Raw genomic sequence first — 13,426 nt, forward strand, 5'->3', positions numbered from 1 at the left:
TCCAAACCAATTATCAATGCCTCATACTTTATCCTATTGTTGGTAGTTTCTTGATAATCTAGAAGGAATGAATAACAATGTTGAACTCCTTTTAGATCAATGATAACAATCCCAGCTCCAGCAGCATGTTGAGTGCAGGACCCATCAAAATACAACCTCCAAGGAATGATCCATAGACAAGTTATTCTCCTTACTTCTCGTTGAATCCATTCTTCCTTGCTCGAGTGATCATTACTAGGTGGGATCCAAATGCTGGCCACTTCCAGAGTTCCTTGGATGTTGACAAGTTCTTCTTGGGATTCTTAATGCTCGAACAAGAAGTCTGCAATTGCTTGTCCCTTTATTGCCCTCTGAGGTACATATTGAAAATTGAACTCTGACAGTGCCAGTATCCACTTCCTAATTCTTCCCGTTAGCATTGTCTTAGCCAACATGCATTTGATCACATCAGTCTTGGCAATGATATGGATGTGGCAAGGCAACATGTAATGCCTTAACTTACAGGCAGTGAAGTATAAAGCTAAACATAGCTTCTCAACTGGGGTATATCTTGTTTCTACCTCAATTAGGATCATACTGAGGTAATATATTGCTTACTTATTCCCCCTTCATTGTTTTGGGCCAGCAAGCTTCCTATTGACTTTTCGGAGGCAGAGATATAGAACTTTAAAGGTTTCCCCCTCTGTGGGGGCATGAACACTGGTGGAAATGCTAGAAAGACTTCTATTTTGTCAAAAGCTTCTTGGTGTTGAGGGGCTCACTCAAACTCATCTTAATTCTTCAACCTTAATAATGGAGTCAATTGTTAGATTTTGCTCGCCAAATTAACAATAAATCTTCTTAAAAAGTTGATCTTCCCCAATAGTCTTTGCAATTGCACTTTGTTGGTAGGAGTAGGTGACTCCATTATAGCCCGAGCTTTGTTCTTGTCTATCTCCACTCCGATTTGATGCACTAGGAATCCCAAAAAGTTGCTTGATCTAACCCCAAAAGCATATTTCTTATGATTCATTTTTAACTTGTGGGTCCTCATTCTCAATAAGGCTTGTGTGAGATCTTCCAAGTGTTGCTCTTCAATTTTTTACTTTACCATGATATCATCAATGTATACCTCCATGTTATGACCGATTAAATCATGAAAGATAACATTCATTGCCCTCTGATAGGGGCACTAGCATTTTTCAGTGTAAATGGCATGACCACATATTCATATGCTCCTATATGTCCCAGGCACCTAAATGTTGTCTTATGTATATCTTCTTTAGCCATTTTTATCTAATTATATCCAGCATTTCCATCCATGAAAGATAGAACTTTATGTTTTGCAACTGCATCAATGGACGAGTCAGCAATGGGCATGAGGTATTCATCTTTAGGTGTGGCTTCATTAATGTTTCTATGGTCAACACAACACCGGATAACATTAGTTATAGCTTTTAATACAGGTACAATGTTGGCCAAGCACTCAACATACTTTGCAGGGCTAATAAATTCTGCCTTTATAAGCCTTTCAATCTCTTCTTTGACTTTCTCTTCTATCTCATTCGACATTCTCTTTGGTGCTTGCTTCACATGTTTGTACCCCTCTTTGATAAGCATTCTATGCTCTACTAAACTGGGGTTCAATCCAGGCATCTCTGTGTAATGTCATGCAAAGCAATCTTTGAATTCATGCAAAAGGTCTACTATCTTTGCCCGATCTCCAGTTTCCAACAAGCCACTTCCTTAGTCCCCAAATTAATGGTTTTCAATAGGTCTTGTACTTCTGGTGCTGGTTTATCAGGCTCTGTACACAAAAATTCAACTGACTTTGGACCCTCAAGCACATCATCTGGCCAGTCCAAGTCATATATACATTCAGCCATGTGAATGGCTGGTTCTACTTTCTCTCCTAAAAACTCTTTTTCTTCTCTATCCTTGGTGCTTAAAGGCCCTTCTCCCCATTTTGCCACCTTATTGGCTGAGCATTCTCTAATCTATTTTCTCTCTCTCCCATATACAATAGTCTTTTTATTAAAGACTTGATTGCAATCACTTGGTCCTTCCTCTTTTGCTTTGACATCATTAGTGTTGGTGGGCTGGGACAATGTGAGGCATATCTCATTCCTCCTTGGTAAGAGCAAAACCCTTGTTCTAGGAGCTTCTGTGACACGCCCTAACCCTAATATCCCCAAATATCAGGGTAGGCACTGATAGGAGCATATTCATGCGACTTAATTAGCTTGTTCTCTTGCATTTGTGTTGTGTTTACTTAGTTATTTTAGTGTTTAAGGCCACTTTTGTGTATTTTCAGATTATAAGGCCAAAGTGTGCAAGAAGATGCAAATTGGAGCTTTTTGGAGCAAAAGAGGAATGAATGGTTGAAGACTTGAAGAAACGATGAATTCCTACCAAAACGAGGATTCCTACTCAAACAAGGATTCCTACTTGAAGTAGGAAAGTTAACCCTAAGTTTCCCGTTTTGGTAACCTTTCCTAATCTTAAACGTCCGTATTTTCTAGCCACTTTAACGGCCTTGTATGCACTTTAGGACACAAAACAAAGGCCCTAGCCCACTTTAAAGCCCAAGCCGTGCCTTTTGTCTTCTTTCTTTCCCTTGCCGTGCAAGGGGGGGCATTTGTGTCCAATATCATTCACTTAAACCCTATTTCCCTCTCCTAACTCACCCTAACCGTCACCCCACAATCATCTTAGCCGTACCCTTTTAGTTTAACCCTAGCTGACTTAATTCATTCCATTCATTCAAATTTAAATCAACCATTCACCCATTATTCTTTCAGCCGCAAAAATCCCATCCTTTTTCTCACAACATTCAACCACAAAACCGAATTTCCTTACTAAGCCGTGGCTCCCATTTTTTTTATCATTGACCCTAATAAAAAATAAAATAAAAAAATCAATCCCAGCAGCAGCCATCATATCCCATTATTCTTCTAAGCCGTAAAAACATTCACACACAAAAAAAAACCCCTAAGCCGTCACTTCCCTTAGCTCCCATTCATTCTTAAAAACCGTAGCCACCATCATTCACATATACCTCCCTAATCTGCAGCCACCATCACCCATAACTCATTCAACCGTGCATCCACCACCCATTCTAGCCCTTCCTACCACATTGCCGCAGCCATCTCCACAATTCCAGCTTTCCCCCATTACTTACCGCAGCCACCATATCCATTCCAGCAGCCATCTCCACCCTTGCAGCCACTATTCCACACCTTCCACAACCCTTGCCGCACCACCAAACCACCCTAAATCCATCTATAACCCAGAAACTCATCCCAAATCATCCAAAACCATCTCTGCCGCAGCAAGGAAAAGAAGAAAGAGGAGCTTGGACGCGCAGAAATTCAAGTGGATTTGTTGTGCATTCTAGGTGTAACCAATCCTTCGTTCTTTATGTTTAAATTCAATTGTATTTCTCTTTTTGTGAACATGAGAAGCTAAACCCCTATTTAGCTAGGGGCTGATTCGAAACCATGTTTATGCTTGCAATATGATTTGATTACTTTTGGTTGTTAATTTCATGTATTGTGGATTCAATTTGTTTAACTGCTTGATCGATAACTTATTTGTGTATGTTTGTTGAGAGTGCACGCTTAATTTTCATGCATGAATATAACGCTAGAATATAAGTGAATTTCACCTAATAGTTATGAACTTATATTTACAAGTAGTGGAGGTTGCTTATCAACAATCGCGTTAAATGAATTCCTAGCAAGAGTATCATGCTTTTCATAGTTACAAATGCCTTGTCGATGCTTATGATTTCCAAAGAACGTAATGATTCTAACTTGTATCTTTATCATGCTGTTCATATAGAGAACTTGTTAGGAATAATTTGGTTGCGATGCATATTCATCCAATTCAATGATTCTAGGGAAATCTGAAGGTTAATTTAAGCGGACCTAATTAACTTGGAGTGTCGAGTTTCATAATTCATCGAAAGACCAATTGAAAATCAAATTGTATGCAAGTGTGACATGTGTGGAGAAGAACCTTCTAGCTAGCATTCCATCCATATTTTCATCCAATTCATATTTACATTCTGCCTTTAAATTACAATCTGTGCATTTAGTTTAATTTCGTCAAAACCTCAATCCCCCTTTACTTTAGTGTCCAATTTAGTTAGAAAGTGTCTTAGTTTGTGTTTATAAGTGTTTTGCATTCTTTGAGTCTTTTGATTTGTTTAAGTGTTTTATTGTTTAGTTTGCATTTTTTGAGTCTAGTTTAGTGTTTTTAACGTTTGTTTTACATTTTTGAGTCAGTTTCCAAGTGATTTAGTAATCCCTCCTAATCCCCGGTCTAGAACGATCCCTACTTGCATCTTTACTACAATTGTCAAAAGAGGGTTTTAATTTGTGTGCTTAATTAGTTCGCATCAGATACATGCTGGCCGACAACCGAGGGTAACGAAGCCATTAAAAACATGCATACAAATAAAATATGTAAATAGAAAGCAAATACACAAATGTAGAATCGTGTCCAGAGTATACAACTAATCAAGAATAATGTGAAAGAGTTATGATAGAAAAGGTATGAATCGAGGAATGAGACCTGCACAAATGAGGCTTGAAGATGCCTAAGTGGAAACATCCTGATGCCAGGATTATATGCCTCGATTCTAACTCCTGAGGGCGCACAAAAACAGAAAAGGTGAGTGGACCAAAATTTCTAATAATACTAATAATACGAAAACCTTTTTATTTACGAACATACTAACCCTCTGTTTTGAAAACACATATAATACTACATATAGTAAGTTTTCTGAAAACTCTAGCATGCACTGAAAAACATTTGTAAAACATGTATGCATAAAACAATGCTCACAGATAGTAGTAAAACCGCCCGAAGGCAAATCCGTAAATCTCGTCCATACTGTACTCTCTAGGGGTATCATAGTCGCCCAAAGGCAGTACCTATTCATCACCCGAAGGTGAAGCTATACTACATTAGGTTACACCAATAAAGAAACATGGTAGACTCCATCACCCGAAGGTGAAGCTGTACAACTCCGGGTTACACCGGAGAAGAAACATATACATCACATATCCTCAACTATAAGCTATGTTAGTTTTGAGTTCAACTTTAGTGAATTTTCTAACTTGATATTAAGCTCAGAAGTTCATTCTTTTGTCAAAATTTTGAACTTCAGTATCTTTACGCTTGACTTGAGTTGAACCCATGGACACTTGGTCCTGCTCAATTAAAGCAAGTCTCGAGATGTAAGACCAAGACAAAGTGCAAGTTGTGGGGCGTTGTTTTATAGTTTTTTGTGCGTATATCCTTTATACCTGAGATACATACATACATACATACATACATACATACATACATACACACACACACACACATATATATATATATGTATATATATATATATATATATATTATCTTTCTCAGGGAGACTACTCCTAAAGACAAGATCCGGGAAGCACATCGAAGGGTGATGGTTGTTAACCATCCAGATGCCGAGGGTAGCCATTACCTTGCATCCAAAATTAACTAAGCTAAAGAAATGATGCTTGGAAGAACCAAGGGCACCGGCTCTTGATGCGAGATTTATACGCACACAAATTAAACCCTCTTTTTGACAATTGTAGTATAAGTATAAGTAGGGATCGTTCTGGACCGGGGATTAGGAGGGATTGTTAATTACTTGGATTTGACTCAAAAACATAAAAACAAAGTTAAAAACGTTCACAAAGACTCAAAGGACTCAAAACAAGTTCAAAAGACTCAAAACTGCCTAAAAACACTAACTAGGCAGTTTCTGACCTTAAACCCAATGTTGGACGAATTTAAGATTATGGCTTGATTCAAACGTAAAATAACAATATAAAACACTATACTAGACTCAAAGAATGCAAAACTAAACTTTAAAACACTAAAACAAACCAAAAGACTCAAAACAACACAAACACACTCAAATCTGCCTAAAAACCACTTTCTGGGCAGATTTGATCACAAACACAAATTTGGACGAATTTGTGTAACAAAATGACTCAAAACTCTTATAAACACAAACTAAGACACTTTCTAACTAAATTGGACATTAAAGTAAAGGGGGATTGAGGTTTATACGAAATTAAATTAAATGAACAAATTAAACTTAAAACAGAATGTAACTATGAAATTGATGAAATGGAATGAATGGATGATAGAATAGCTAAGGGGTTCATCTCCACATATGTTATACTTGCATAATAAAATGATTTCCAATTGCATTTCAATAAATCATTAATTCTCAACACCCCAAGTTAACCGTGATGCACTAATTAACCTTCAAATCTTCCTAACGTTATTGAATTGGATGATTGCATACGACAACCCAAAACATTCCCCACAAGTCCCCTACATGATTGCATAATAGAGATACGAGCAAGAATCATTACGCTCTATGAAAATTATAAGTGTTGACGGGGCATTCGTTACTATGATTGCATGAAACTTATGCCAAGAATTCGTTTAACGCGATTGTTTATAAGCAACCTCCACTACTTGTGAATATAAGTTTGTAACTATTAGGTGAAACTCACTTATATTCTAGCGTCAAATTCATGCATGAAAATTAAGTGTGCACTCTCAATAAACATACATAAATAAGTTATCAATCAAATAGTTAAACAAATTGAATCCACAACTTATGAAACGCAATTAGAAGTAATCAAATCAAAATGCAAGCATAAACATTTATTTCGAATCCCCCCCTAGCCAAGGGGGGTTTAGTTCCTCATAACTTTGAAATCAAAGAAACACCTAAACATTCCAACAACTCAAACTTGAATTGTATGAACGTTTAGGCACTCTTCTCTTCCATTCCTCATACGTACAAAACAAAGAGAATTGAATTTAAACATTGAAATCAAAGAAACACCTAAACATTCCAACAACTCAAACTTGAATTGTATGAACGTTTAGGCACTCTTCTCTTCCTCGTTGTTGTATCACAAGGTCTAAGGTGAGTTTTGGCATAGTGTGAAGTGTTTTGGAGGGATGGGGAGTGGTTGGAGTGGTGTTTGGATTAGTAGGGAAACTCACGGATGATTTCTGGTGGTGTTTTGGATGATTTTCTGAATATGGACGAATTCAATGAGAATGAATGCAATGGATGCTTATTTATAGGTGAAATGGGGGGAACATGACAGCTAGGAGGGAATGTGGCTGCATGTTTGAATGATTAAAGGATGCATGTGGGTTGGAATTGCATGTGCAATGAATATGTGGCTGCATGTGCAAGGGGACAATCTGAAAATGCATGTGAAAGCATGTGTTGGCTGCAATGATGAAATGGATGGGAGTGCATGTGGCTTAATTAATTAAAGGGAGTGCATGTGCAATGTTTTAAAGGATGGAATGCATGTGAATATGATGGAAATCTGATATGGTGATGGGAGATGCATGTGGCTGATTTATGCATGTGATTAAAGGGAGTGCATGTTTGGTTGTTGTTGTGCAATGATGGAGGAACAAGTGCATGTGGCTGAAATGTGGAAGGTGTGTGGCTACTTCAAGTAGGAATCCTTGTGACATCAACTCTTCAATTTCGTCCATTCCTTTTGCTCCAAGTATAAGTTATCCCTTCCAAGTCCAATTTTGCTCCAAAATGCTCCAAAATGCATCTTTTTGCTTCCTTAGCCACATGAACCTAAAAACACACGAAAATGGCTTAAACGCCAAAAACAACTATGAATTAACAATATAAATGCACGAAAACAAGCTAAGTAAGTCGCCTAAATATGCCCCTATCAGCTCTGCATTTTGAATATATTAACTTGTCCTTTGCGTAGCCATTCTTGCGAAGGTTTCACATAGTGAGTTTTAAGAGTGTCATCTTTGTTTCAGATCAATAATTTTCAGCGTATATGAACGAGCAACGAGGCAATTTTGTAGGAGTGAAATTAGAATTTGAGGATCCTGTAGTTGGAACCCTAATGGGAACTCTTGTACGTTTAATTTCATGAAATTAGCAGTGAAGTCATATGTCTAGGATCTTTGCTAGTTTGTTTTGCCCCTGAAAACTCAGCAGGAATTCCTAGATAGGACACGTATTTTTGTTGTTGTTATAAGAACTTTAGCACGCTCAGGATTCACTTCAATTGCATACCCAGTTAATGATGGGATGCATGTATTTATATTAACTTGAGGATTATAGAAAGGGTTTGAAAACTCGAGATACATAGAGCTTTCAAATATACAATCAGATAGCAAAAGACTGCATGCGCAGCTTAACTTACAACAAACATTTGAAAACAAAATCCTATAAACTAGGAACAGCTAAAGGATAAGAGTTTGAACTGATGAAGACTCCTCAAGCGTGGGAATCACGCTGTGGGCTTGACTTCGTCTAACACCCCCTCCCCCGGCAAGCTAACAGCTTGAGGAACAATTGGAAGCTTGGGCACCAATAATTTGAATCGAGACGAAGACAAACCTTTGGTAAATAAATCGGCAAGCTGATCTTGCGAACAAATGTAATTAACCAACAGTTCACCACGTACCACGTTTTCCCCGACATAGTGATAATCAACTTCCAAATGCTTAGTTCGTGAATGAAACACAGGATTCGAAGCAAGAGGAATTGAAGACACATTGTCACACTATATTTGTGGTCGCATAAGATGTAAATGCAGGTCTCGAAATAAAGACCTTAACCACGAAAGCTCAGCAGCGGTGTAAGCTAATTGTCTATACTCGGCTTCAACACTCGACCGAGAAACAGTTTTCTGTTTTTTTGAACTCCAAGACACCAAATTTGAACCAAGATAAACACAAAATCCACCAGTGGAATGCCGAGTATTTGGATTCCCGGCATAGTCCGCATCAGAAAAAGCAGAAAGGTGTGCAGTACCTGGCTTGTATAGAAGACCATGGCTATGCGTGGCCTTTAAGTAACGTAGAATCCATTTGACTCCCATCCAGTGAGTAGTTGTTAGAGCATGCATGAACTGGCATACTTGGTTAACTACATAAGATAAATCAGGACGAATGATTGTCAAGTATTGTAGGGCATCGATAACACAACGATACATTTCTGGTTTATCAAATGGATCTCCAACATGTGCACTTAGTTTTTGGCCAGAAGACATTGGTGTAGAAATTGGTTTGCCATCCTTGAATTTAGTGCGTGATAATAAGTCCAGAGCATACTTGGATTGACATGAATGCATAGTACTGCCGTCATAGTCGACCTCCACACCCAAGAAATAATTAAGTGGTCCCAAATCCTTCATGGAGAACAAAGTGCCCAACTTCGTAATTAATCTGGACACCTGACGAAGACTGTTGCCAGTGATCAAAATATCATCTACGTAAATAAGAAGGATAAGATACACCCCTTTGTGATTGAACACAAACAGACTATAATCACAGGTTGATTCTTGAAAACCAAGTTGAAGCAAGAAATCCGAGAACCTCTGAAACCATGCCCTCGGGGCCTATTTAAGACCATAAATGCTGTGTTGAAGTTTACACACATAATCATGTAACTGTTAATCAACAAATCTCATAGGTTAGCGCATGTACACTTCTTCGTTCAAAAAACCATGCTAAAACGCATTTTGGACGTCAAGCTGCCTAACATGCCAACCTTTTGAAAGTGCAAGACCTAAAACAAACCTAATTGTATTGTGCTTAACCACTAGACTGAAGGTGTCATTATAATCCACACCAACTTTCTGATGAAAACCATTGGCGACAAGCCGAGCCTTATAGCGCTTAATTGTACCATCTGCACGTGTCTTCAGTTTGAACACCCATTTATTGGGAAGCAAATTCATTTGCGGATGAAACGGAACCAAACTCCAAGTCCCACACCTTTGTAGCGCATTAAATTCTTATACCATGGCATGCCTCCATTCCTGAGATTTGACAGCTTAACTGAAGCATGTTGGTTCAATAGGAAAGTTGTCAACAGTCACATGCATGGCATATTTAGGGTTTGGTTTTTGGATGCCAGACTTCGATCGTGTGGTTATACGATGGCCTGGATTATCTGACAACACTTGGACCAGTTCTGTGGATACTACAACTTGTTCATTTAAAGGAATGGCTGATGACTCAGGAAATGACGACACTAGTGTAGTAGGGATAAGACAGGATGTGACAACATATGTGTTTGGGTGAGGTTGAAACTGTTATGTGGTGGGTATGGCAATTATGTCACTAGAAGGGATTTGTGGAGTGGCAGGGATCACAGGTTGGTTAGGTATGGCCAATATGTCACTGGAAGAAGTTTGTGGTGTGGCATTAATCACGGGTAAGTTAGGTTGTTGAGATATACTAGGAGGTCTAGGTAAATCAAAGTTAAATAATAACACGAAAGAGTTAGAGTTACCTACTTCATTGACTTTTTCTAAGGTAGATGTGAGTCCCTTAAAAAGGAAAGAGTCCTCATCGAATAAGACACGGCGAGACAAGTAAACTCGTCTTGTAGACAAATCCAAACATTTGTAGCCTTGGTGATTGAGTGAATAACCTAAGAAAACACAAGCTTTTGATTTGGGTTGCAGTTTATGTTATGTATAGGGAACTAACCATGGAAAACATCGACAACCAAACACTTTTAACATGTCATACTTTGGGTTTTTTTTTAAACAACTTCGCATAGGGTGACATATTGGATAAAAGTTTTGTTGGCATGAGATTTATCAAGTACGTAGCTGTGGAACATGCATCAAACCAAAATTTATTAGGGATGTGAGATTGAGAAAGCATGACGATACTTGTTTCAACAATGTGTCGATGTTTTCTTTCTGCAATACCATTTTGTTCAGGATGTTTAGGGCAAAAAAAAACGTTGTGAAATCCCATTATCAGTAAGAAACTTCTGAAAGGCACGACTTTTATATTCCCCCCCCCCTTCATCACATTGAAGAGTTTTTATTGAAAAATTACACATGTTCTCAACAAAAGCCTTAAATTTTACAAATATCTCAAAAACTTCACTTTTGTTTTTCATGGGAAAAATCCAAGAGTACCGAGAGTAGTCATCCACAAACAATACATAGTAACGAAAACCTTCATTAGAAATAACTGGGGAAGACCACACATCATAATGCAAAAGTTGCAAAGGAAACGTAGAAACAGACTCATACACATTAAAAGGTAACTTGGTACTTTTTCCTAAGGGACATGACTCACAAAAGGTTACATCAAAAGTACCATGAATTGGTACCAATTTATTTGAAATTAAAAACTTAATTATTGAATTGGCAGGATAACCAAGCCTAGCATGCCATTTTTGGACTGAACACCGTACTCTTACCAAGGCTGAAATTGAATACTTGAAATGTCCACTACCACTAGGAAATGGGTATAACCTATTCTCACATCTCCCTCGAAAAAGCATCTTCCGTGTCTTGAGGTCCTTAACAAGGAAAAATATGGAAATATTAGTAGATAGCAATTGTTGTCTAAGGTAAACCTATGGGCAGATATGATGTTCTGAGAGGTAGTGGGACAGTGAAGGACATTATTCAAATCAAATGAACAAGTTTTAGTATGTAGTTGATTGGAACCAAAATGAGAAATAGTGATGCCAGAATCATTACCTACACCCCCAATAGTTTCATTACCATTGTATTCTTTGGGATTAACCAAATTTTGAAGTTCAGGAGTGACATGCGCATTAGCACCAGTGTCTAACAGCCAGGTACCATTGGATTGCTTGTTCAGAATGATCGGCGAGGAGGACATGGTTGTGAGTCTTTTGGCAGAAATCATACCTTCATAAATAGCATTCATCCTTTGGTAGCAATCAAGGGCAGGATGACCTGGTTTCCCACAAATTTGGCAAATGATACGCTCACCAGGACAAGGAGGTTTCTCACCATTAGCAGGCTGATTGCGCTGGTTGTTATTCTTGCAAGGATTGTATCCTCATTGATTGGACAGAAAACCACGATTAAATGGAGATGTACCTCTTCTAGTCCCACAAGAGCGTCCACCACCACGTCCTCGAGTAGAGACAAAGGCATTGGCTGGTGCAGGTTTAGCCAAAGAAACATTATGATCTGCCATTCTTCGCTCGGTAGTCAACATAAGTGCCTCAAGGGTGGGATAGGTGATAGGGGTATCCCGAGCTTGAGCAACACTTACTGTTATTTCAAACGCAAGTCCTAGATTGTTCAACACAATCTGCACGAGTTCATTATCATTCACAGATTGCCCTACTAGGTTGAGGTTGTCAGCAATCGCATTCATGCGATCTAGGTAATTTGCAACAAAAAGATCACCCTTCTTGGTCTACAACAGCTCATTGCGCAAGAATAAAATTATGTTCTGAGAAGTGGAGGCAAACCTTTGTTCCAAAGCTTCCCAAATGGCACGCACAGTCCTCTTGCTTACCACAGTAGACAAAACAGAAGCAGTCAAGGATCCATTTATCTAACTGAGAATCATTTGATCTTGTTGGATCCACGCAGTGTACGCAGGATCCACAATGGTAACACCAAGCAGGTTTTTGTAAGGGCATACCAAAGTGCCATCCACGTACCCCATCAGATCTCTACTCTTGAGAATTGGGAGAATCTGAGCCAACCACAGTGGGTAGTTGGTTTTGTCAAGTTTGATATTGACAACAGTGGAAAACGGATGGAAGGGAGTAGTGGTAGGTGTGTTGGTAGGTAGGTTGGAGGAGGTGGAGTTGGAAGAGTTGACATTGTTTTTAGCCATTGAAGCGTGGAAAAAAAACAAGGATCTAGTCATTAGACAGTAAGGCTCAATACCATATAAGAACTTTAGCACGCTCAAGATTCATTTCAATTGCATACCCAGTTAATGATGGGATGTATGTATTTATATTAACTTGAGGATTATAGAAGGGGTTTGAAAACCCGAGATACATGGAGCTTTCAAATATACAATTAGATAGCAAAAGACTGCATGCGCAGCTTAACTTACAACAAACATTTGAAAAAAAAATCCTATAAACTAGGAACAGCTAAAGGATAAGAGTTTGAACTGATGAAGACTCCTCAAGGCGCGGGAATCACAAAGTGGGCTTGACTTCGTCTAACAGTTGTACACCTCTGTCAATTTAATTCTCTCCTAAACAAACTATTTAATATGGAAAAATAAGCTGTGAAAAGACTAAAAACCCTTCTCTTCACTAAAGACTGAACAACCAAGTTTCCATTATAAATAGCCAAAAGTAAGAGAGAAAACATTTGCTAGAGATAAAAGCAGAACGGGTGCAATGTATTACATTGTTTATTTTCGTAATTGTATCACAAAAGGGGTGCACCGTGCATGTAAAGAGGGATAAAGAGATATTAATATTATTACTTTTACTTTTGATCTGGTGTGTTGTTTGGTCATACACTGTATGCTCTTTATATAGTCATTTACGTGCATAAGTCTACAAGGCACATTAAGGCATGTTGAAAACCAAGCCATACAAGTTGAAAATCATGTCATCCAACAA

At 38.3% G+C, this 13,426-nt stretch overlaps 1 protein-coding gene across 1 annotated transcript; it reads right to left on the reverse strand.

Moving 5' to 3' along the window:
- Positions 1–11,327: 11,327 nt before the first annotated feature.
- Positions 11,328–12,675, reverse strand: LOC137744419 (uncharacterized). Its single transcript, XM_068484235.1, has 5 exons — positions 12,478–12,675; positions 12,100–12,246; positions 11,922–11,981; positions 11,553–11,862; positions 11,328–11,368 (listed from the first exon to the last, which is right to left on the reverse strand). Exons 1-5 carry the CDS (start codon positions 12,673–12,675, stop codon positions 11,328–11,330), a joined length of 756 nt encoding a protein of 251 aa, XP_068340336.1.
- Between the last annotated feature and the right edge of the window lie 751 nt (positions 12,676–13,426).

This window comes from Pyrus communis, chromosome 9 (genome assembly GCF_963583255.1).
Source record: "Pyrus communis chromosome 9, drPyrComm1.1, whole genome shotgun sequence".
NCBI classification, from domain to species: Eukaryota; Viridiplantae; Streptophyta; class Magnoliopsida; order Rosales; family Rosaceae; genus Pyrus; species Pyrus communis.